The sequence below is a fragment of the Symphalangus syndactylus genome, chromosome 14, assembly GCF_028878055.3.
Source record: "Symphalangus syndactylus isolate Jambi chromosome 14, NHGRI_mSymSyn1-v2.1_pri, whole genome shotgun sequence".
In the NCBI taxonomy this organism is placed as follows: domain Eukaryota; kingdom Metazoa; phylum Chordata; class Mammalia; order Primates; family Hylobatidae; genus Symphalangus; species Symphalangus syndactylus.
In genome coordinates, this window is record NC_072436.2 from 12,150,309 (window position 1) to 12,174,967 (window position 24,659).

Genomic DNA, 24,659 nt, shown 5'->3' on the forward strand with positions numbered 1-24,659 from the left:
AAAGGCCGAGAGGAGAGCTGGGGCGGGGCTGTGAATGGCCCCCGTTGGTCAGGTGTTCACTCCTGGACGGTGCCCAGGGGCAGAATGTGATTGACCAGTCAGGAGCCACAGGTGGCAGCAGCTCCCACAGGAGGCAATGGTCACCTGGTGGCGGGGGACACATTCCTAAAGAAGGCAGCCAGAAAAGGCATTCCCCACACAAAGTGTGGGAAGCTGAGCTGGGCCAGAAAGTGACAGGCTGGTCCAGCAGCCCCAGGCTGAGCTTGGGCACAAAGCCAGGTGCAGTGGCCCACAGCGGAGCTGGCACGGTCCCAGCCTCAATCCCTTGCGCCTTTACATCTCTGTGTTCCGGGGAAAGCCTGGCCCCAGCCCTGGCCTCAGGGCTTTGGGAGGCCCTGCTCACCCCCGCCCTCCTTGCATGTGCAGGAGGCTCTGCCGCTGACCTCTGCGCGCGCGCACACACACACACACACACGCGCACACACACACACACACACACACACACACATACTGCCTGCGATGCAGCTGGGTCTGCTGCTGGCCAAGGCCAGCACTGGGGCCAGTTCCCTGGGAATGACCATCCATGTGACCTCCCACCACCCTCAGTGGGGCCTGAGGAACTTCTGAAGGGCGGTGCTTGGGCACACCACACTCCAGGACCCAGGACTCCAGGTCCCATCACACTCCAGGACCCAGGACTCAGGACCCATCACACTCCAGGACCAGGGGCCTCGTCGGTCTGGGGTGTTATTCTGGGGCTGGGTGCAGCCTTGGCCACCCAGCTGTGAACCATCATGGGTGGGGCTGCCTCTTCTCACCCAGCAGGCCCCCAGCTGCTTGGAAAGGCCCCAGTGATTACATGAGGGTCACCTGGGTCATCTAGGACAGCCTCCTCTCAAAATGAGAAGATTCACAGCCTTCGTTCCTCTTGCCGCGTAACATGGTGCTCACGGGCTCCAGAAGTTACAGCATGGACATCTTTTTTTTCTTTTTTTGAGATGGAGTCTCACTCTGTCACCCAGGCTGGAGTGTAGTAGCATGATCTCGGCTCACTGCAACCTCCGCCTCCTGGGTTCAAGCAATTCTCCTGCCTCAGTCTCCCGAGTAGCTGGGATTACAGGCGCACGCCACCACGCCCAGCTAATTTTTGTATTTTTAGTAGAGATGGAGTTTCGCCATGTTTGCCAGGCTGGTCTTGAACTCCTGACCTCAGAAGATCCGCCCACCCAGGCCTCCCAAAGTGCTGGGATTACAGGCGTGAGCCACTGTGCCCCGCTGAGCATGGACACTTTCTGCCCACCACGTGAGCCCAGGGTCCTGCAGCTCAGAGGTGACTGCTGAGTCTAAGCCCTGGTCTGGCCCCAAGGTCCAAACTCCTTCAACTTCTCTGGGGATTGAGGGGGAGTTTGCTGTACTGGGCCTCCAGGGCTCTCTGGGCCCAGCCCTGGTAGCTGAGGCCCTGGGGTGCTGCGGCCTCCAGGTTATCTCCCCGCTGCAGGCACCCACCCAAGGAGCATCCTAGGGGCCTCAGGGTGGGGGAGGCCAGGAACTAGGAGGTTCTCACTGCCTGAGCAGAGGCCCCACACCCACCAAGACATGGGGCTCCCTGGGCTGCTCTGCTTGGCCATGCTGGGTGAGTCCACCAGGGAAGTGATGGCGGGGCTGCTGCTGGGGCCTTGAGGTCTCGGGCTCAGGTGGGGGTACTGGGAGCACAGGAGAGATGAGGCCTGAAGGCAAGGGCACCTCTGGAAACACGGGACAGAGAGGGAAAGATCTGGGCTTGAGTCTCGGACCAGCACCTAAACTTGCTGCATATGTGGTCCAGGGATTGCTTCACCATTCTGGGCTCACTACTTACCCATCTGCAAAATGGGCTGATGATAGGAGATGTTGTGGAGGGGGAAGGGCGCAAAAGAGCTTTTGTGAGTGATGGTGCCAGCTGAGTCCTGGGGGCCTCACTACCAGGATTCAGTCTGCTCCTCCCTCCTGGCTTCAGCAGGTGGGTCTCGAGGCTGTCTCTGGTCTCCCCTCCACGCCAGGCCCTCTCCTCATCGCCCTCACCTCTCTTACAGCTGCCAGCAGCTTCTCCAAGGTGCAGGAGGAAGGTAAGTGGCACAGCCTGCTGCAGGGAGAAGTCCCCCAGCTGGGACCCTGGTGTCAGAACCCCCACGGTGGAGGGCGCCTCGGCTGGGAAGGAAGTTACTAGTGGGGAGGTGTGTGCTGGAGGATGGCTGGACAGTTCTGGAACATTCTCTGCACCCTGCAGGGCCCTAGGAGTGATGGAGATGGGCAGGCCAAGCAGGCCAGTGTGGGGACCTCCGGGGCACACAGGCAGGGAAGTTGCTCAGCTTCCAGCCTTTGGCTGGGCTGTTTGGAGGGAAGATTCCCTGGGCAGGTGCATCCTCATCACTCTGCCCCAGGTCCCTGATCAGGAGCAGAAGCCCCCCTGAGACCCTCACAGCTCTGCCTGGTGGGCGAGGCCCCATGGAAGGCTGGGGAATTCTGGTGGGGCCTGGGAGGTTGGGATTCTCCGACCAGGAGGAGGGCCATGAGGGGATGGTGAAGTTGAGGCTCCCCCAGGGGCCTGACATACACGAGGCTGCCTTCCTTGTAGAGGCAGCCGGAGAGTGGAGAGCATCTGGGACCCAGCTGGGTACAGGGCCAGGGAGGAGGGGACGCTGGGGAAGGTCTCTGACAGCCCCTAGCCTGGCCTGCTTCCTCATCTTTGCCTGCTCCATCCTTCTGCCTGCACTTTCTTGCCCCATCCTTCCCTCCCCTCCCCTCATGTCCATTAAGGTGAGGATGGACAGTCACCTCCCTGTATTGCCCCAACCAACCCTTGCCCCTTGTTGCTAGGCCACCAGGTTACAGAGCAGGGCCTTCCCCCTCTATTTTGCTAAAGGGCAGGTACCCACCGGGTAATGATGACGCCAGTCTCACTTGAATGAGGCCCAGGTTGAACCATTATTTCCTCATTTGCTCTAAAAACGGATACATTGTTGGTGTGGCTGCTAAAAAGAGAGCAGGCAGCTGGGGCTCTGGGAAGTACCTGTGCAGGGCAGTTCCGCCTCCCCCTCTTGGCTGGCTCTTGACTTATCCGATTCTTGCTAAACAATTCCTGCTAACTAAACTCCTAAGAGACTGACTGATAAATCGTTTATTTATTGAACAAATACTTGAGCACCTGTTTAGTTGCAGGCACCATTCCAGGCCCTGAGAATGTGGCAAGGCACGGAAACAAACCCCTCCTGTATCTTACATTCTAGTGGGGGTTGGGGGGACAGATGATAATAAAAATAAGAACATTCAGTGGCTTATGCCTGTTATCCTAGCACTTTGGGAGGCTGTAGCCAGAGGATCAGTTGAGCCCAGGAGTTCAAGACCAGCCTGAGCAACACAGTGAGACCCCCATCTCTAAAAAAAAAACACACACAGTGAGTCCCCATCTTTTTTTTGATATGGAGTCTCACTCTGTCACCCAGGCTGGAGTGCAGTGGCTCGATCTCAGCTTACTGCAACCTCTGCCTCCTGGAGTCAAGGGATTCTTCCACCCAGCCTCCTGAGTAGCTGAGATGACAGATGTGCACCACTATGCCCAGCTGATTTTTTTGTATAAAAAAAATTTTTTTTTTTAATTAGCTGGGCATGGTGGGCAGTGCACCTGTTGTCCCAGCTACTCGGGAGGCTGAGGTGGGAGGATTGCTTGTCTGGGAAGGGAGGTTGCAGTGAACTGTAATCATTAACACTGTACTTCAGCCTGGGTGACAGAGCAAAAAAAGCACATTCTAAGGTATGTTAGAATGTTCTAGAGAAAAGCAAGCAGGGTAGAAGGAAAGGGGACACAGGGTAGGTAGGGGAAGGAGAGCAGCATTTGCAGGGGAGGGTGGAGTTTGGGAAGGGGCTGTGCAGCAAGGACCCGAAGGAGCTGATCGAGCAGGAAGTACCTGGGCAGGGACCCTGTGTGGCCAGAGCACAGGAAGCAAGGGGCAAAGGGTATTGAATGAGGTCAGAGGCGTGGTGTGGGGTTGACCGGGGAGAGCCCTGTGGGATGCAGCCATAGGAAGTTTGGAGGGGAAAAAGCAATCTGATTTACCCTTGATGAGGTCATTTGGACACCGTGTGGGATGGAGATCAAAGGGAAAATCCAAGAGAGCCACTAGGCTACTCTGGGGATCCAGAGGAGAGAGTGGGCAATGCGGGAGAGGCAGGGAGATGGGGTGGACATACATTCTGGAGGCCAATAGCAGCGGCTGGCAGATGGCATGGGATGGGATGAGGACAGCCATGAAAGATGGTGCCAAGCCAGGCGCAGCTGCTCATGCCTGGAATCCCAGCACTTTGGGAGGCCGAGGCGGGCAGACCACCTGAGGTCGGGAGTTTGAGACCAGCCTCACCAATATGGCGAAACCCCGTCTCTACTGAAAATACAAAAATTAGCTGGTCATGGTGGTGCACGTCTGTAATCCCAGCTACTCGGGAGGCTGAGGCGGGAGAATCCATTGAATCCGGCAGGCGGAGGTTGCAGTGAACCAAGATCGCACCACTGCACTCCAGCCTGGGCAACAGAGAGAGACTCTGCCTCAAAAAAAAAAAAAAGGTGCCAAAGTCGTTGGCCCATCTGGAAGTGCTGGCTAAATAAAGTGCAGCCTGGAGATGGCATATTATGCAGCTGAAACAGCTTCAGTGGGAGTGGAAAGCTGGGCACATGCGAAGGACCTGAGGGATCAGGATATTCGAAAGATGATCTCTGCGTAGGTTGGCTTTTTGTTTTGTTCCATTTTGCTTTTATTTATTTTTTTTTTTTTTGAGACGGAGTCTTTCTCTGTCCCCCAGGCTGGAGTGCAGTGGCGCGATCTCGGCTCACTGCAAGCTCCGCCTCCCGGGGTTCACGCCATTCTCCTGCCTCAGCCTCCCGAGTAGCTGGGACTACAGGCGCCCGCCAACACGCCCGGCTAATTTTTTTTTTGTATTTTTAGTAGAGACGGGGTTTCACCGTGTTAGTCAGGATGGTCTCGATCTCCTGACCTCGTGATCCGCCCGCCTCGGCCTCCCAAAGTGCTGGGATTACAGGCTTGAGCCACCGCGCCCGGCCCCATTTTGCTTTTAGACACAGGGTCTCGTTCTGTCACCAAGGCTAAAGTGCAGTGGCACAATCACCGTTCACTGCAGCCTTGACCGCCAGGGCTTAAGCAATCCTCCCGCCTCAGCCTCCCAAGTACCTGGGACTACAGGCACATGCCATCACACCCCGCTAATATTTAATTTATTTTTTTTTTTGAGATGGGGTCCCGCTCTGTCGCCCAGGCTGGAGTGCAGTGGTGCAATCTCGGCTCACTGCAAGCTCCACCTCCCGGGTTCAAGGGATTTTCCTGCCTCAGCCTCCTCAGTAGCTGGGACTACAGGCACATGCCACCACAGCCAGCTAATTTTTTGTACTTTTAGTAAAGATGGGGTTTCACCACGTTAGCCAGGATGGTCTCGATCTCCTGACCTCATGATCTGCCCACTTCAGCCTCCCCAAATGCTGGGATTACAGGCGTGAGCCACTGTGCCTGGCCTTGCTTGCTGTTTTGCCCAGGTTGGAATACAGTGGCACAAACTTGGCTCACTGCAACCTCCATCTCCTGGGCTCAAGCCATCATCCCACCTCAGCCTCCAGAATAGCTGGGACTACAGGCTCGCACCACCATGCCCAGCTAATTTTTGTATTTTTTGTAGAGACAGGGTTTTGCTGTGTTGGCCAGGCTCGTCTCAGACTCAAGCTCAAGTGATCTGCCTGCCTCGGCCTCCCAAAGTGCTGGGATTACAGGCATGAGCCACACTGCCAGGCCTAATATTTCAATTGTTTTGTAGCGATTGGGTCTTCCTATTTTGCCCAGCTGGTCTTGAACTCCTGGCCTCAAGCAATCCCCCCTCTTTAACCTCCCAAAGTGCGGGGGTTACAGGTGTGAGCCACTGTGCCTGTGTATTTTGAAATCCCCAAGAATTCTGGCAAGTGTAGCATTAAGCATGGTAGGAACCATGGACAGGCATCTTCAAGGAGGGATAGGTGTTGGTGGATAATTGTAATCCAGAAGACAGAGTGGAATGTATCTGAAGACATAGCTGCTGTTTAGCAAGGAGAGGGGAGAAAAGTTTAGGGGAGGGGAAATGTCAAGAAGATGTTGTCCGCCTTTGTCCTAGCCCGGTGCCATGAAGGCTGCCGGGATCCACATCACCTGGGACACCTGAAGGGGTAGACAGTGCTCTGGGAAGCAGGTGTCTGGTTTCCATCAGATGTAGAGGATGGAGGGTGTTGGTTGGAAGGTTGAGGATATAGGGGATTTTGATTCCGGCTGAGCCTACACTCCAAACGGCACAGAGGAGGCCAGGCACGGTGGCTCACGTCTGTAATCCCAGCACTTTGGGAGGCCAAGGCAGGCGGATCACTTGAGGTCAGGAGTTCAAGACCAGCCTGGCCAACATGGTGAAACCCCATTTCTATCAAAAATACAAACATTAGCCAGGCTTGGTGGCAGGTGCCTGTAATCCCAGCTACTCAGGAGGCTGAGGCAGGAGAATCGCTTGAACCTGGGAGGCGGAGGATGGCACCACTGCACTGCAGCCTGGGTGACAGAGTGAGACTCTGTCTCAAAACAAAAACAAAAACAAGTCCAGGCGTGATGGCTCAGGCCCATAATCCCAGTACTTTGGGAGGCCTAGGTGGGCGGATCACCTAAGGTCAGGCGTTCCAGACCAGCATGGCCAAAATGCGGAAACCCTGTCTCTACTAAAAATGCAAAAATCAGCCAGGTATGGTGGCGCGTGCCTGTAATCCCAGCTACTCAGGAGGCTGAAGCACGAGAATCGCTTGAACCCAGAGGCGGAGGTTGCAGTGAGCCGAGATCGTGCTACTGCACTCCAGCCTGAGCGACAGCAAGACTCTGTCTCAAAAAAAAAAAAAAAAAGCAAAAGACAAAAGACAACCAAAAAACAACAGCAACAAGGAAGGAAACACATTCTCTGACAGTGCTGGAAGCTGAATTCCAAGACTCAGAGTCCGCAGGGCTAGGTCCTCCCAAGGCCCCGCGGGAGCACCTGCTCCTGGCTCCTGTCCTGGTTTCCGGGGGTTGCCTCCCTCATGCCATTCTCCTTGTGTGTGTCTGAGTCTCCTTTCCTCTTCTCGTCAGGCCCCACCCTAACCCAGCATGAATTACTGGAGTTAATATTTAACTTGAGAGAAGGGGAGCCATCTGTAAAAACCTGATTTCCAAATATGTTCCCGTGGGCAGGTCCTGGGAGTCACCATTGGAACCTGTCTTTTTGGAGGACATAATTCAACCCTCAACGGACGGCGGCTTATTCAAAATCAGATCTCAGAGCCCCTCCCTAGGTGTAATGAATTGCAACCTCCAGGGTTGGGACTGGAATTTCTAAGCTTCCTGTTGTCACAGAGACCAGTCTGGAGAGGGGTAGCACAATCTGGAAGGGCTTTGGAGTCACTCAGGGCACTAGCACCGTGTCTGGGCCTGGACATGAGCCCTCCACAGTTTCCCTGCAGTGACCCCACGCCCAGCCTGGGCTTGGCTTAGCTTCCTGTCCCGAGGGCAGCCTTGTCCTCACTTTTTCAGATTTTGAGTGTGCCTTCTCGTTATTTAAGTGCTCTTGCAGGGCAGATGAATTTTATTTATTTATTTATTTACTTACTTACTTATTTTGAGACAGGGTCTTGCTCTGTCACCCAGGCTGGAGTGCAGTGGCGTGATTACAGCTCACTAAAGCCTCAACCTCCTGGGCTCAAACATCCTCCCATGTCAGCCTCCTGAGTAGCTGGTGCATACCACCATGCCCACTTAATTTTTTTTTTTTTCGAGACAGGGTCTCACTTTGTCACCCAGGCTGGAGCGCAGTGGCGCACTCTTGGCTCACTGCAGCCTCCACCTTCCAGGTTCAAGAGATCCTCCCACCTCAACCTGCTAAGTAGCTGGGACTACAGGCACATGCCACCATGCCCGGCTAATTTTTGTATTTTTAGTAGAGATGGGGTTTTGCCATGTTGCCCAGGCTGGTCTCAAACTTCTGAGCTCAAGTGATTCACCAGCCTCGGCCTCCCAAAGTGTTACGATTATAGGCATGAGCCACTGCACCCAGCCAATTTTTTTTTTTTTTTTCTTAGAGACAGGATCTTGCTTTTTTGCCCAGGCTGGTCTCAAACTCCTGGGCTCAAGGGATCCCTGCCTTGGCCTCCGAAAGCTCTGGGATTATAGGCGTGAGCCACCACGCCCAGACAAGCAGAAGAATTTTAAAGTAAATGATAGGCCAGGCAGGTGGCTCAGGCCTATAATCCCAGCACTTTGGAAGGCTGAGGTGGGTGGATCACTTGAGGTCAGGAATTGTAGATCAGCCTGGCCAACATGGTGAAACCCCATCTCTACTAAAAATACAAAAATTAGCCAAGCATGGTGGTGTGCATCTGTAATACCAGCTACTCAGGAGGGTGAGGCAGGAGAATCACTTGAAACAGGGAGGCAGAAGCCGGGCGCGGTGGCTCACGCCTATAATCCTAGCACTTTGGGAGGCCGAGGCAGGTGGATCACCTGAGGTCAGGAGCTCGAGACCAGCCTGACCAACATGGAGAAACCCCATCTCTACTAAAAATACAAAAAAAATTAGCCGGGCGTGGAGGCGCATGCCTGTAATCCCAGTTACTCGGGAGGCTGAGGCAGGAGAATCGCTTGAACCCAGGAGGCGGAGGTTGTGGTGAGCCGAGATCGCGCCATTGCACTCCAGCCTGGACAACAAGAGCAAAACTCCGTCTCAAAAAAAAAAAAAAAAAAAGAAACAGGGAGGCAGAGGTTGCAGTGAATTGAGATCGCGCCACTGCACTCAGGCCTAGGAGACAAAGCAAGACCCTGTCTCAAAGAAAAAAAATAAATTAAAAAAAAAGATAGACCATCCTTTATTGGCAGGCTGATCCATAAACTAAATAATCAAAAGGAAAAAACCACACAAGTCTTGTGAGGATATAAAGTGAATGCGTGGCCCGGGGCGGTGGCTCACCCTGTATTCCCAGCACTCTGGGAGGCCGAGGGGGGCTGATCTCCTGAGCTCAGGCATTCAAGACCAGCCTGGCTAACGTGGAGAAACCCCGGCTCTACTAAAACTACAAAAAATTAGCCAGGCGTGGTGGTGCATACCCGTAATCCCAGCTACTCGGGAGGCTGAGGCAGGAGAATCGCTTGAACCCAGGAGGCGGAGGTTGCAGTGAACCGAGATCGCACCACTGCACTCCAGCCTGGGTGACAGAGCGAGACTCTGTCTCAAAAAAAGAAAAAAAAAAGTGAATGTCCCTGCTACAGTGTACTCTAAAAATGGTTCCTGTCTGTGAACTTATGCAAATCAAGCTTCTATTAATGAAGACTGAAATGGAAATGAAGACAGAGCAGTTTTTCTTTCCACTTTTGTAAGTCAAGATCATTTCCCTTCACAAAGGGAGCGAAAAGAAAGGGTGATCACGTGTCAGGCCTGGACTCCCACTTCCCCACATGAGGCAGGCTTCTGGCCCCTGCGATAGTTTTTGGACCATGAAGAGAAGGCCTCTTGGCCCTGAGGGTCAAATTGACTAAATGAATCAGCAGAGGCATCTGCAAGAGGATACCCCAGAGGGTGCCTTCTCCTCCAGATACACCTTCACTTTCTTCAAATCGAAGATTTTTCCATGAAAGCCTGTTTGGGGAAAAAAAAAAAAAAAAAGTATTCCTTTTTTTTTTTTTTGAGACACAGTCTCACTCTGTCACCCAGGCTGGAGTGCAGCAGCGCAATCTCGGCTCACCGCAGCCTCCACCTCTCAGGTTCAAGTGATTCTCATGCCTCAGCCTCCGAAATAGCTGGAACTACAGGCTCGAGCCACCATACTGGGCTAATTTGTGTATTTTTTTTTTTTTTTTTTTTTTTTTTTTTTTTTTTTTTTTTGAGACGGAGTCTCGCTCTGTCACCCAGGCTGGAGTGCAGTGGCGCGATCTCGGCTCACTGCAAGCTCCGCCTCCTGGGTTCACGCCATTCTCCTGCCTCAGCCTCTCCAAGTAGCTGGGACTACAGGCGCCCGCCACCACGCCCGGCTAATTTTTTGTATTTTTAGTAGAGACGGGGTTTCACCGTGGTCTCGATCTCCTGACCTTGTGATCCGCCCGCCTCGGCCTCCCAAAGTGCTGGGATTACAAGCGTGAGCCACCGCGCCCGGCCTAATTTGTGTATTTTTAATAGAGACAGGGTTTCACCATGTTGCCCAGGGTGGCTTTGAACTCCTGGCCTCAAACGATTCACCCTCCTCAGCCTCCCAAAGTGCTGGAATTATAGGCGTGAGCCACTGTGCCAGGCCTAAAAAAAAAAAAAAAAAAAAAAAAAAAAAAAGTATTCTTCCCCATCTAAAAAGGAGAGTCTGGCTGGGTGCAGTAGCTCATGCCTGTAATCCCAGCACTTTGGGAGGCTGAGGTGGGCGGATCACCTGAGGTCAGGAGTTCGGGACCAGTCTGGCCAATGTGGTAAAACCCCATCTCTACCAAAAATACAAAATTAGGCGTGGCGGCATGTGTCTGTAGTCCCAGCTACTCGGGCAGCTGAGGCAGGAGATCACTTGAACCCGGGAGGCAGAGGTTGCAGTGAGCCAAGATTACACCACTGCATTGAGGCCTGGGCGACAGGGTAAGACTTCATCTCAAAAAAATAAATAAATAGGCCGGGCACAGTGGCTCATTCCTGTAATCCCAGCACGTTGGGGGGCCGAGGCAGGTGAATCACCTGAGGTCGGGCGTTCGAGACCAGCCTTACCAACATGGAGAAACCCCGTCTCTACTAAAAATACAAAATTAGCCAGGCGTGGTGACGCATGCCTGTAATCCCAGCTACTTGGGAGGCTGAGGCAGAAGAACTGCTTGAACCTGGGAGGCGGAGGTTGCAGTGAGCCGAGATCACGACATTGCACTCCAGTCTGGGTAACAGAGTGAGACTCCATCTCAAAAATAAATAAATAAATAAATAAATAAATAAATAAATAAATAAATATAAAAAGGAGAGTTCTCATGAAATTTTCAAAGGGGCACAGATGAGAAAATAATTGTTGGTGTCTGTGCAGCCCTGGGAAGGGGAAGACATCCTGATTCTAGAAGGCTGCTGCCGGTTGTCTAGACCAGAGTTGTCAACCTCAGCACTCCTGACATTTGAGGCCAGACCATTCTTCGCGGTGGGGGCTGACTGTGCACTGTAGGATGCTTTGCGACATCCTTGGCCTCTACCTACTAAATGTCAGCAGCAACCCCTATTTTATTTTATTTTATTTTTTGTGGAGATGCGGTCTTGCTGTGTTGCCCAAGCTAGTGCACCTCCCAATACTGACAACCGAAAATGTCCCCAGACCCAAAGGTCCCCTGGAGGCAAAATTGCTCCTGGTTGAGAGTTACTGGTCTAGAATGAAATATGCTTAGTGGTCACACACTCTAGTTTGTTCCAGTTCTCTGCTCAATCAGCAGTTTCCTCATTGCAGGGTGGTTTCCAGAGCAGACATGCCCAGCCGAGCAAAGGCGATTCATGACGTCAATAATATTCAGATTTCATAGACCCTTCTTTCTACCCCTCTCCCACGCACTGCCCCAACCACACAGTATTCTTTTTTTCTTTTTAATTTTTCTTTTGATTAAATAGAGGTGGGGTCTCACTGTGTTGCCCAGGCTGGTCTGGAACCCCTGGGCTTAAGCAATCCTCCTGCCTTGGCCTTCCCAAAGTGCTGGTATTACGGGCCTGAGCTACTGTGCCCACCTGATACACACTATTCTTTTTCTTTCTTTTCTTTCTTTTTTTTGAGACGGAGTCTTGCTCTGTCACCCATGCTAGAGTACAGTGGCAGGATATTGGCTCACTGTAACCTCTGTCTCCTGGGTTCAAATGATTCTCTGGCCTCAGTCTTCTGAGTAGCTGGGATTACAGGCATGTACCACCATGCCCAGATAATTTTTGTATTTTTAGTAGAGACGGGGTTTCTCTATGTTGGCCAGGCTGGTCTCGAACTCCTGACCTCAGGTGATCCACCTGCCTCGGCCTCACGGTGCTGGGAATACAGATGTGAGCCACCATGCCCGGCCTACGCACTATTCTTGAAATGCAAACAGGTCCCTGCCATTGGTATAAAACAACCCTCTCCCCCAAACCCCTATTCCAGAAACTTTTTTGTTTAATCCCAATTGCTGTCTTAAAGAATCAGTAATGGCCAGGCACAGTGGCTCACGCCTGTAATCCCAGCGCTTTGGGAGGCCCAGGCAGGCGGATCACCTGAGGTCAAGAGTTCGAGACCAGCCTGGCCAACATGGCAAAACCCAGTCTCTACTAAAAATACAAAAATTAGCCGGGCGTGGTTGCGGGTGCCTATAGTCCCAGCTACTTGGGATGCTGAGGCAGGAGAATCACTTGAACCCAGGAGGCAGAGGTTGTAGTGAGCCAAGATCGCACCACTGCACTCCAGCCTGGGCAACAGAGCAAAACTCCATCTCTTAAAAAAAAAAAAAAAAAAAAAATCAGCAAGGATAGCATCAGGCCCACTAGGAAGATCTCAGAGATGTTTTCAGCAATGAAATTGACTCCAGGATTTGCTTCCAAAACAGAGAAGTCACTCACAAGCAGAAAGCAGATACCTGGCGTAGGTGGGTGAAGGCCTGCTGGAATGGGCTGACCGGCTGGTTTTGATCTGGGTCTAGGGAGAAGAGCACTTTAGGTGCCGTGAGCAGGCTGGTCTCCTACAGGAGCCTCAATTCTTCAAAACTCCTTTTATTTAATTAATTAATTAATTAATTAATTTTTTAAGAAATAGGGTCTCACTCTTTCACCCAGGCTGGAGTGCAGTGGCACGATCATAGCTCACTGCAGCTTCAGTCTCCCAAGCTCAAGTAAGTGATCCTCTCCCCTCAACCTCTGGAGTAGCTGGGACCACAGGCGAGCACCACCACACCTGACTAATTTTGTTTATTTATTTATTTTTAGAGTGGTTCTCACTGTGTTGTTGAAGCTGATCTCAAACTCCGAGGCTCAAGCAATCCACCTGCCTCAGCTTCCCAAAGTGCTGGGATTCCAGACATGGTGGCCACCGTGCCTGGACGCATTTTGTTTTTATAGAAAAATATTCTGGAAAGAAACAGCCTAAACCCAGGAGGTAGCCCTTTTTCTAGTATTTTCTTTTTTTTTACAGGTGAAATTCACATAACAAAAAGTCAACCATTTAAAAGTGATAATTTGCCGGGCACGCTGGCTCACGCTTGTAATGCCAGCACTTTGGGAGGCCGAGGCAGCCGGATGACTTGAGGCCAGGAGTTCAAGACCAGCCTAACCAACATAGTGAAACCCTGTCTCTACTAAAAATACAAAACTTAGGCCAGGCACGGTGGCTCACACCCGTAATCCCAGCACTTTGGGAGGCCGAGGCAGACCCATCATGAGGTCAGGAGTTCAAGAGCAGCCTGGCCCACATGGTGAAAACCCGTCTCGGGTGCCTGCGTACTAAGACCTGTGTTCGGCAGCGGCGGCGGCGGCAGTGGTGGGCTCGGAGGCAGTAGTTGGGCTCGCAGCCAGCGGACAGGGTCGAGTCAGTGCGTTCGTTTGAGTTGGAATCAAAGCCTCTTAAAATGGCAGATGATTTGGACTTCAAGACAGGAGATGCAGGGGCCTCAGCCACCTTCCCAATGCAGTGCTCAGTATTATGTAAGAATGGCTTTGTGGGCCAGGCGCGGTGGCTCACGCCCATAATCCCAGCACTTTGGGAGGCCGAGGCAGGTGGATCACAAGGTCAGGAGATCAAAACCATCCTGGCTAAAATGGTGAAACCCTGTCTCTACTAAAAATACAAAAATTAGCTGGGCGTGGTGGCGGGCGCCTGTAGTCCCAGCTACTCTGGAGGCTGAGGCAGGAGAATGGCGTGAACCCGGGAGGCAGAGCTTGCGGAGTGTCACTGCACTCCAGCCTGGGCGACAGAGTGAGACCCTGTCTCAAAAAAAAAAAAAAAAAAAAAAATGGCTTTGTGTTACTCAAAGGCCGGCCACGTAAGATCATCGAGATGTCTACTTCGATGACTGGCAAGCACGGCCATGCCAAGGTCCACCTGGTTGGTACTGACATCTTTACTGGGAAGAAATATGAAGATATCTGCCCATCAACTCACAAAATGGATGTCCCCAACATCAAAAGGAATGACTTCCAGCTGATTGGCATCCAGGATGGGCACCTATCACTGCTCCAGGACAGCCGGGAGGTGTGAGAGGAACTTCGTCTGCATGAGGGAGACCTTGGCAAGGAGATTGAGCAGAAAGAAGTACGGCTGTGGAGAAGAGATCCTGATCGTGGTGCTGTCTGCCATGACTGAGGAGGCAGCTGCTGCAATCGAGGCTCCCAGGGTGGCGTTGGTGACAGCAGTGATCCTCCCAAGAGGCCCCCTCCCCCAGCCTGGCTTGGCTCTGGTCTGGTCCTAGGCTGCTGGACTCCTTCTACATAATTTTTTTTTTTTTTTTTTTGAGACGGAGTCTCACCCTGTCGCCCAGGCTGGAGTGCAGTGGCGCGATCTCGGCCTCCTCCTACACAATTTATTTGATGTTTTATTTTGGTTTTCCGCATCCCCTCAATCTGTCGGATAGCCCCTGCCCTTCACCCAGCTCCCTTGGCCAGGAGCAAGCGAAGCCGTGGCCCTGGGGAAGCTGCCCTCCTCTTCTGCCTCACGCTACAGCCCTGCTCGGGGAGAAGGGGGTGGGTGCTGCTTGCGGTTTAGTTTTTGTTTTTTAATTCAATCTGGAATCAGAAAGCGGTGGATTCTGGCAAATAGTCCTTATGCCCTCCCCACTCATCCCTGGTCTGGTCCCCTGTTGCCCATAGCCCTTTACCCTGAGCATCACCCCAACAGACTGGAGACCAGCCCCCTCCCCTGCCTGTGTCTCTCCCCAAACCTGGGAGGGCCCTGCCCCTGTGGGCTTTACCCTTCCCTGCGGGCTCTCTCCCCGACACAGTTGTTAAAATCAAACCTGGGCCGGGCGCGGTGGCTCACGCTTGTAATCCCAGCACTTTGGGAGGCCGAGGCGGGCGGATCACGAGGTCAGGAGATCGAGACCACGGTGAAACCCCGTCTCTACTAAAAATACAAAAAAATTAGCCGGGCGTGGTGGCGGGCGCCTGTAGTCCCAGCTACTCGGAGAGGCTGAGGCAGGAGAATGGCGTGAACCCGGGAGGCGGAGCTTGCAGTGAGCCGAGATCGCGCCACTGCACTCCAGCCTGGGCGACAGAGCAAGACTCCGTCTCCAAAAAAAAAAAAAAAAAAAAAAAAAATCAAATCTGAATAAAACTACAAGTTTAATATGGAAAAATAAAAAAAGAGAGGCCGGGCACGGTGGCTCAAGCCTGTAATCCCAGTACTTTGGGAGGCCGAGGCGGGCGGAGCACGAGGTCAGGAGATGGAGACCATCCTGGCTAACACGGTGAAACCCTGTCTCTACTAAAAATACAAAAAATTAGCCGGGCGTGGTGGCGGGCGCCTGTAGTCCCAGCTACTCGGAGAGGCTGAGGCAGGAGAATGGCGTGAACCCGGGAGGCGGAGCTTGCAGTGAGCCGAGATCGCGCCACTGCACTCCAGCCTGGGCGACAGAGCAAGACTCCGTCTCAAAAAAAAAAAAAAAAAAAAAAAAAAAAAATCAAATCTGAATAAAACTACAAGTTTAATATGGAAAAATAAAAAAAGAGAGGCCGGGCACGGTGGCTCAAGCCTGTAATCCCAGTACTTTGGGAGGCCGAGGCGGGCGGAGCACGAGGTCAGGAGATGGAGACCATCCTGGCTAACACGGTGAAACCCTGTCTCTACTAAAAATACAAAAAATTAGCCGGGCGTGGTGGCGGGCGCCTGTAGTCCCAGCTACTCGGAGAGGCTGAGGCAGGAGAATGGCGTGAACCCGGGAGGCGGAGCTTGCAGTGAGCCGAGATCGCGCCACTGCACTCCAGCCTGGGGGACAGAGCAAGACTCCGTCTCAAAAAAAAAAAAAAAAAATCAAATCTGAATAAAACTACAAGTTTAATATGGAAAAATAAAAAAAGAGAGGCCGGGCACGGTGGCTCAAGCCTGTAATCCCAGTACTTTGGGAGGCCGAGGCGGGCGGAGCACGAGGTCAGGAGATGGAGACCATCCTGGCTAACACGGTGAAACCCTGTCTCTACTAAAAATACAAAAAATTAGCCGGGCGTGGTGGCGGGCGCCTGTAGTCCCAGCTACTCGGAAAGGCTGAGGCAGGAGAATGGCGTGAACCCGGGAGGCGGAGCTTGCAGTGAGCCGAGATTGCGCCACTGCACTCCAGCCTGGGCGACAGAGCGAGGCTCCGTCTCAAAAAAAAAAAAAAAAAAAAGAAAAAACCCCGTCTCTACTGAAAATACAAAAATTAGCTGGGCATGGTGGTGCATGCCTGGAGTCCCCACTACATGGTAGGCTGAGACATGAGAATCACTTGAACCCAGGAGGTGGAGGTTGCAGTGAGCTGAGATCGTGCTACTGCACTCCAGTCTGGACGACAGAGCAAGACTCTGTCTTTAAATAAAGAAATAAAAGTGGGCCGGGCACAGTGGCTTACACCTGTAATCCCAGCACTTTGGGAGGCTGAGGCGGGTGGATCACCTGAGGTCTCGAGTTCAAGACCAGTCTGGCCAACATGATGAAACCCCATGTCTACTAAAAATACAAAAATTAGCCGGGCGTGGTGTCGGGTGCCTCTAATCCCAGCTACTCTGGAGGCTGAGGCACGAGAATCTCTTGAACACGGGAGGCGACAGTGCAAGACTCTGTCTCAAAAAAAAAAAGTGAGAATTCAGCAGCATTTAGTGCATTCAGAATGTTGCACAACCACCACCGCTATCTAGTTCCAAGAGATTTTCATCACCCCAAAAGGAAACCCCGTATCTATTAGGCAGTTACTCCCCATTTCCCCCTCCCCTGGGCCCCAGTAACCACCAATCTGCTTTCTATCTCTGTAGGTTTTCCTATTCTGAACTTTGCACACACATGGAATCATGCAACGGTTGCCCTTCGCATCTGCCTTTTTGTTTAGTGGAATGTTGTTACGGCTCATCCCTGCTGCAGCCTGCATCTGTGTTCATTTCTTTCTAAGGCTGAGTAATATTCCTTATATGGATCAACCACATTCTATTTACCCATTCGTCCGTTGATAGATATTTGGGCCGTTTCCACCTTTTGGCTGTGGTGAATCACGCTGCCACGAACGTGTGTGTACAGGTATCTGTTTGAGTCCCTGTTTTCTATTATTTGGTATATGTCTAGGCACGGAATTGTTGAGTCATATGGTAAGTCTGTTTAACTTTTTGAGGAATCACTAAATCAGTATTTTCTTTCTTTGTTTTTTCCTTATTCTGAGGTCTACTGGTTTCATTTATTTATTTGTAATTTTTAGGTTCAGGGGTACATGTGGAGGTTTGTTATAGACGTAAATTGCAGCGGGGCGCGGTGGCTCACGCCTGTAATCCCAGCACTTTGGGAGGCCGAGGCGGGTGGATCACGAGGTCAGGAGTTCGAGACCAGCCTGACCAACATGGTGAAACCCTGTCTCTACTAAAAATACAAAAATTAGCCAGGCGTGGTGGCATGCGCCTGCAGTCCCAGCTACTCGGGAGGCTGAGGCAGGAGAATCACTTGAACTCAGGAGGCGGAGGTTGTGGTGAGCAGAGATCGTGCCACTGCACTCCAGCCTGGGTGACAGAGCAAGACTCCATCTAAAAAAAAAAAAAAAGAGAGAACATGCTAAACCCAGCATCCTTTTTTTTTTTTTTTTTTCCTGAGTCTCCCTCTGTCGCCCAGGCTGGAGTGCAGTGGCGTGATCTCGGCTCACTGCCACCTCCGCCTTCCCGGTTCAAGAGATTCTCCTGCCTTAGCTTCCCGAGTAGCAGGGATTACAGGCGCGCACCACTATGCCCGGCTAATTTTTGTATTTGTGGTAGAGACAGACTTTCACCATGTCGGCTACACCGGTTTTGAACTCCTGACCTCAAGTGATCCGTCCGCCTGGACCTCCCAAACGCTGGGATTACAGGTGTTTGCCACCGAGCCTGGCCAAACCAGTACCTTCTTAAGGTGCTTGATCAATGTCGTTTTCTTTCTTCCTCCTTGGACCTTTTCATCTCCCAGAAATCACCCCTGTGGTATCCATTGCCTACAAAGTCCTGGAAGTTTTCCCCAAAGGGCACCGGGTACTCATAACCTGCCATGCACCCCAGGCACCACCGCCCATCAGCTATTCCCTCTGTGGAACCAAGAACATCAAGGTGGCCAAGAAGTTGGTGAAGACCCACGAGCCGGCCTCCTTCAACCTCAACATCACACTCAAGTCCAGTCCAGACCTGCTCACCTACTTCTGCCGGGCGGCCTCCACCTCAGGTGCCCATGTGGACAGTGCCAGGCTGCAGATGTACTGGGAGCTGTGGTCCAGTGAGTGTGGTGTGGGGCACAGGGCTGAGGAGGCAGGTGGGGTGCAGATCAATGGGGAGCTCTGGGAGTGGGAATTGTAAACCTTGTTGGGATTAGAGACAGCCAGGGCTTGAGGGTGTGGACAAGGACAGGCTGCCACCTCCAAGACCATTCTCGGTCCCTCGGGGCCTTTTCTCAGGGCTCGCCATCCCTGGCTGGGGCCCTGAGGGCACAGTCTCCTGGCAGGGGCCTGAGGGCACAGAGGGAAAGAGCCCAATGGATGGCAGAAATGACTGGGCCCCATTTGTCAGCTCGGACCTCAAGGTGCTAAACTAGGCACGTTTGGCTGGGCGCAAATCCCAGCACTGTGGGAGGCCGAGGCAGGCTGATCACTGGAGCCCAGGAGTTCGAGACTAGCCTGGGCAACATGGCGAAACCCCATTTCTACTAAAAATACAAAGATTAGCCAGGTGTGGTGGGGTGCACCTGTAGTCCCAGCTACTCAGGCGGCTGAGGCAGGAGAATCGCTTGAACCCGGGAGGCAGAGGTTGCAGTGAGTCAAGATTGGGCCACTGTACTCCAGCCTGGGTAACAGAGCGTCTCCAAAAAAAAAAACTGGAAAAAAAAGTTAGGCACGTTTTGCACATTACTTCACTTGATCTTCACAGCAGTGTCAGGGGTGGGGTCTGAGCCTCTGGGTCTGTAGCTATGGAAGCTAAAGCTCTGGGGAGTTAAGAAAGTTGCCCCAGGGGCTGGGTGTGGTGGCTCACGCCTGTAATCCCAGCACTTTGGGAGGCCCAGGCGGGTGGATCACTTGAGGTCAGGAGTCCCAGACCAGTCTGGCCAACATAGTGAAACCCCATCTCTACTAAAAATACAAAAATTAGCTGGGTGTAGTGGTGGACACCTATAATCCCAGCTGCTGGGGAGACTGAGGCAAGAGAGTCACTTGAAACCAGGAGATGAAGGTTGCAGTGAGCCGAGTTCGTGCCACTGCATGCCAGCCTAGGCGACAGAGTGAGACTCTGTCTCAAAAAACAAAAAGAAAGTCGCCCCAGGCCACATGGCTGGCAAGTGGCTAAGGCTGCTTTCAAACCCCACTCTGTCCAGCTCCAAACCCTGCTTTCTTCCTGTTTCCATCCTGATAGTAACTCAGGTAAACTTCTTGGTGGGAGCTATGGGGTATGGGAACCAGGAAGTATTGCCCCACTTAGGGTGGGACAAGGAAACTCCCCATTCATCCTTTGGCCCACACCCTAAGAACACCAGGAAAAGACAGCCTAGGGGAGATGAGCCCAGGGTCTGCAGCCCAACAGGTCCAAGGTTCAAATCCCCACACTTACTGGCTGGGGTCTTGAGCAAGTCATCGGACCGCTGAGCTTCAACTGCTTTTTCTGCAAAAGGAAAATAATAACGGAGGCCTGTGAGCTGGCTCACACCTGTATTCCCAGCATTTTGGGAGGCCAAGGTGGGAGAATCCTTTGAAGCCAAGAGTTTGAGACCAGCCTGGACCACAGAGTGACACTCTATGTCTACAAAAAAATTATTTTCTTTTTTTGAGATGGAGTCTTGCTCTGTCGCCCAGGCTGAACTGCAGTGACACGATCTCGGCTCACTGCAACCTCCGCCTCCCAGATTCAAGCGATTCTCCTGCCTCAGCCTCCCGAGTAGCTGGGACTGCAGGCCCTTGCCCCCTTGCCCAACAAATTTTTGTATTTTTAGTAGACACGGGGTTTCACCATGTTGGCCAGGCTGGTCTCAAACTCCTGACCTCAAGTGATCCACCCACCTAGGCCTCCTAAAGTGCTGGGATTACAGGCATGAGCCACTGCACCCAGCCATTAGCAATTTTTTAAAAAATTAATCAGGTGTGGTGGTGCATGCCTGTTGTCCCAGCTACTTGGGTGGCTGAGGTGGGAGGATCATTTGAGCCCAGGAGTTGGAGCCTGCGGTGAGCCGTGATCACACCATTGCACTCTAGCCTGGGCGACAGAGACTTTGTCTCTAAAATAGTAATAGGTCCTACTCCAGGGGACCTATTAAATGAAAGCCTTTTAGTAGGTGGCAAGTGTGGTGGTTATTACTAATCAGTAAGAATGTCTAGAGCATTAGGCTCAAGGCCTGAGGGATTCTAGAATCTTCTACATGACAGTTCTTATCCTGAAGTAGCTTGTCTTTCAGGAAAAAAGACGAGACTGAATGATAGAGTTGCCAGATAAATTTTACATAGGACATACGTATAGTAAGAAATTATTCATTGTTTATCTGAAATTAAAATTTAACTGTATTTTTATTGGCTAAGTCTGGCAATCTGAAATATACTACACAAGAATAAAACCAGGCCGGGCATGGTGGCTCATGCCTATAATCCCAGCACTTTGGGAGGCTGAGGCAGAAGATTGCTTGAGCCCAGGAGTTTGAGACCAGCCTGGCCAACATGGTGAAACCCCATCTCTACAAAAAATACAAAAATTAGCTGGATGTGGTGGTGCACACCTGTAGTCCTAGCTACTCGGGAGGCTGAGATGGGAGAATTGCTTGAGCCGGGGAGGCGGAGGTTGCAGTGGGCCTAGATCGCGCCACTGCACTCCAGCCTGGGCAACAGAGCAAGACCCTGTTTCAAAGTAAAGTAAAAATAAGATAAAAACCAAATGTGAAATTGTGTGGTACACACGGCAGGTAGGGCAGCAGCCCAGACACAAGGTGGAGGGCAAACTCTAGAAGGCGGCCTGGAGGAAGCGGCAGCCACAGCTAAGCTCATTAGGCATTTTGTAATGAGGAGAACTTACTGAGGAGGAGGGGTTTAAAACCGCTCAGCCATGCCTGTGCTACCTCCCCCACCCTACCAGAGCCAGTGTCTGAGCTGCGGGCCAACTTCACTCTGCGGGACAGAGGGTCAGGCCCCAGGGTGGAGATGTCCTGCCAGGCGTTCTCGGGCAGCCCACCCATCACCTACAGCCTGGTCGGGAAGGACAGGCAGGTCCACCTGCAGCAGAGACCACGCCACGGGCAGCCCGCCAACTTCTCCTTCCTGCCGAGCCAGACATCGGACTGGTTCCAGTGCCAGGCTGCAAACAACGTCAATGTCCAGCACAGCGCCCTCACACTGGTGCCCCCAGGTGAGAGGGCCCTTGGATTTCCAGAGGGGCAGCTGGTGCTTCTGTGCTGGGAGGGTGCTAGTGTCCAAGACACAGGTCGATGGGAAGTGGGACAGCTCTACCCGGCCACTGCTGAGAGCAGAGAGGGCACAGGAGGCAACCATGCCCACCCTGGCCCCTGCCTAAAGGAAGCCCAACCCAGCTGCCTCCGCCCCCCTCCCAGGAGAGTTACCCAAGGCACCCACCATCGTGCTGGCTGGCAGCCTCGCCTCCATTGCGGCCGTCACCTCCGGGATGCTGGGCTGGACCACGTGGGCCAGGTAGGAAATGGGTGCTGCATGCAGGGAGGAGGGAGAGCTGCCGATGGCCTGAGAGGTCCAACCGGGCCCTGGCTGCAGAGCTCAGGTGGTGGGGCTTGCAGCGTAGGGGTGTGGCCGTGGCAAAGAAGGGCTGTCACCGCCTACGCACGACTCGAAGGTGTTTATGAGGACCTACTGTGTGCCATGTGCCTACTGAGGCTTACACATTCAAGGCGTTATCGGACCCTGGCCAATGCTCCCAATTGTCCTGTAACCGAGTCTGCTGGCCTCTGGGAGGGCACTCTCCTAAGTTCGTTATGGGGTCTGAGGAGGGATGCAGGGATGATGCCTCCAGGAGACCAAGGTGGACCAGGAGCTCCTGCCTTCTGTAGGAACCACATTGGGCAGTCAGTCTTTCCGAGGTGGTGGCAAGAGCCTGGGGCCCGGCCTCCCAGGGTCCCCTCTCCAAGGCCATGGCTTTACTGACATGTAAGGTGACCAGGGCCTTTGTAGTGTCTGAGCGCAGGCACCACAGGTCTGTGTGCTCTGCCTGTCTGGCTTTGGTGGTGACCAGCCCTGCCTCTATGATCTCACCTCTCTTTGTTTGGGAGACACTGCCGTGTCCTGGTTCTCATCCTCTGCCTGTGGCCCAGGCCCTTACGTGGCTCTGCCGGAAGTCCATCCTTGGCACTCTCCCATCTCACTTCTACCAAGTCTGTTCTTTCCAGAGGCCAGACTCGTGGGTGAGCCATGTCACCTCACCAAGCCTCAGTTTTTCCTTCTGTAAAATGGGGTACAGCCTTCATTTAGTGGGGTAAGCCTCATGTCTCTCCTGCTGGGGCACTGATGTGCTTGGCACCATAAAACTCCCAGAGGCAGGCCGGGCACGGTGGCTCATGCCTGTAATCCCAGCACTTTGGGAGGCTGAGGCAGGCAGATCACCTGAGGTCAGGAGTTCAAGACCAGCCTGGCCAACATGGAGAAACCCCATTTCTACTAAAAATACAAAATTAGCCGGGCGTGGTGGTGCGGGCCTGTAATCCCAGCTACTTGGGAGGCTGAGGCAGGAGAATCACTTGAACCCGGGAGGTGGAGGTTGCAGTGAGCCGAGATCGCGCCATTGCACTCCAGCCTGGACAAAAACAGCAAAACTCCATCTCAAAACAAACAAAAAAACAAACAAACAAACACTCTCAGACGCCTCGGGAGGGGATGGCTGGGAGGTGAGCCTGTCTGACTTGAGTCTCCACTGCTTTGTCATCAAGGTCGTGACCAGAAGATGGAGGACTGGCAGGGTTCCCTGGAGAGCCCCATCCTTGCCTTGCCGCCCTACAGGAGCACCCACCGTCTGAGTGAAGAGGAGTTTGGGGGGTTCAGGATAGGGAATGGGGAGGTCAGAGGACACAAAGCAACAGCCATGTAGAATGAACCGTTCAGAGACCCAAGCACAACAGAGGACTGCAGGCCATCAGCGTGCACTGTTCGTGCTTGGAGTTCATGCAAAATGAGTGTGTTTTAGCTGCCCTTGCCACAAAAACAAAAGCAAAAATGGGTAACTATGAGAGATGGTGGATATGTTAACTTGCTTCACTATAGGAACCTTTGTGCTATCTGTATGAATCCCATCATATCAGGTTGTCTACCTTAAATATACACAAAAATGTTTATTTTAAAAAAAAGAAAAAAGCCTGCCAGCTGGGATTCTTGGAGCCCTGGCGGCCTTCAGCAAACGCAGACAGTGTTGGTGTGAGGGCTTCAGGAGGGTCACAGAAAGAAGGGGGTCTGTGTGGCCCTGTCCTCGCCTCTCAGGTGCTGTCACATCTCTCTGGGCGTAGGGAGAGGGAGGGGAGCACACTGGGAAAAGGCCCAGCCCCTCCCCCCATACCTGCTCCCCACTTCCTTGGAGGGGTACCCCACCTCCTGGTGGCCCAGTCCTCTGGTTCAACTCTCACGTGGTCCAGCTCACCTGGGTGGACTCTGAGCCCCACCTGCACACCTGCTCTTGTTAATCCGCACCTGCAACTAGCAAAGAGGGGTCTGGAATTCTTCCGGGCTCAGTCAGCCTGTAATCCCACACCTCTGTCTGTACAACCTCCGCTCCCCACTCCAACACACACAGAGCCTGCCCCAGCCTTCCTTGCACTGGACCCTCAGTACCTGTTTTTCTTGGGATGGAGGTAGAGAGGGACGGAGGCGAGAGGGGGCTGAACTGGAAATGGATTAAAGTTTGCCCTCGGCCTGTCGCCCTGAAAAATTCATTTCTGTTTGCATGCCATCATTTTTTTTTATATGTGGTCTTTTCTTTTCTTTTTTTTGAGATGGAGTCTCACTCTGTCCCCCAGGCTGGAGTGCAATGGTGCAATCTCGGCTCACTGCAACCTCCGCCTCCCGGGCTCAAGTGATTCTCCTGCCTCAGCCTGCCAAGTAGCTGGGACTACAGGCACGTGCCACCATGCCCAGCTAATTTTTGTATATTTAGTGGAGACGAGGTTTCACCATGTTGTCCAGGGTGGTCTCGATCTCCTGACCTCATGATAAGCCCACTTCGGCCTCCCATAGTGCTGGGATTACAGGCGTGAGCCACCGCGCCCGGCCGATAAATGGTCTTACTCTGTCACCCAGGCTGGGGTGCAAAGGCACAATCTTGGTTCACTGCAAACTGTGCCTCCTGGGCTCAGGCGATTCTCCCACCTCAGCCTCTGGAGTAGCTGGGACTACTAGTAGCTGCCACCACACCTCACTAACTTTTGTTTTTGTTTTTTTTGGGTTTTTTGTTTGTTTGTTTGAGATGAACTCTTGCTCTGT

At 52.7% G+C, this 24,659-nt stretch overlaps 1 protein-coding gene, 1 long non-coding RNA gene and 1 pseudogene across 3 annotated transcripts; 2 read left to right on the plus strand and 1 right to left on the minus strand.

Moving 5' to 3' along the window:
- Positions 1–1,572: 1,572 nt before the first annotated feature.
- C14H17orf99 (chromosome 14 C17orf99 homolog) lies at positions 1,573–24,108 on the plus strand. Its single transcript, XM_063617258.1, has 5 exons — positions 1,573–1,633; positions 2,073–2,105; positions 18,179–18,478; positions 21,307–21,576; positions 23,120–24,108. The coding sequence occupies exons 1-5, from the start codon at positions 1,597–1,599 to the stop codon at positions 23,275–23,277; spliced, it is 798 nt and encodes a 265-aa protein (XP_063473328.1). The 5' UTR covers positions 1,573–1,596; the 3' UTR covers positions 23,278–24,108.
- LOC129462172 (eukaryotic translation initiation factor 5A-1-like) lies at positions 10,581–16,021 on the plus strand (annotated as a pseudogene).
- Positions 17,387–21,936, minus strand: LOC134732411 (uncharacterized). 2 transcript variants are annotated; one of them, XR_010115546.1, is made up of 4 exons: positions 21,801–21,936; positions 19,801–19,851; positions 18,399–18,502; positions 17,387–17,766 (listed from the first exon to the last, which is right to left on the minus strand). It is a non-coding gene; the product is annotated as an uncharacterized lncRNA (long non-coding RNA). The 2 variants fall into 2 exon arrangements; XR_010115545.1 differs by lacking the exon at positions 18,399–18,502.
- Positions 24,109–24,659: the final 551 nt, after the last annotated feature.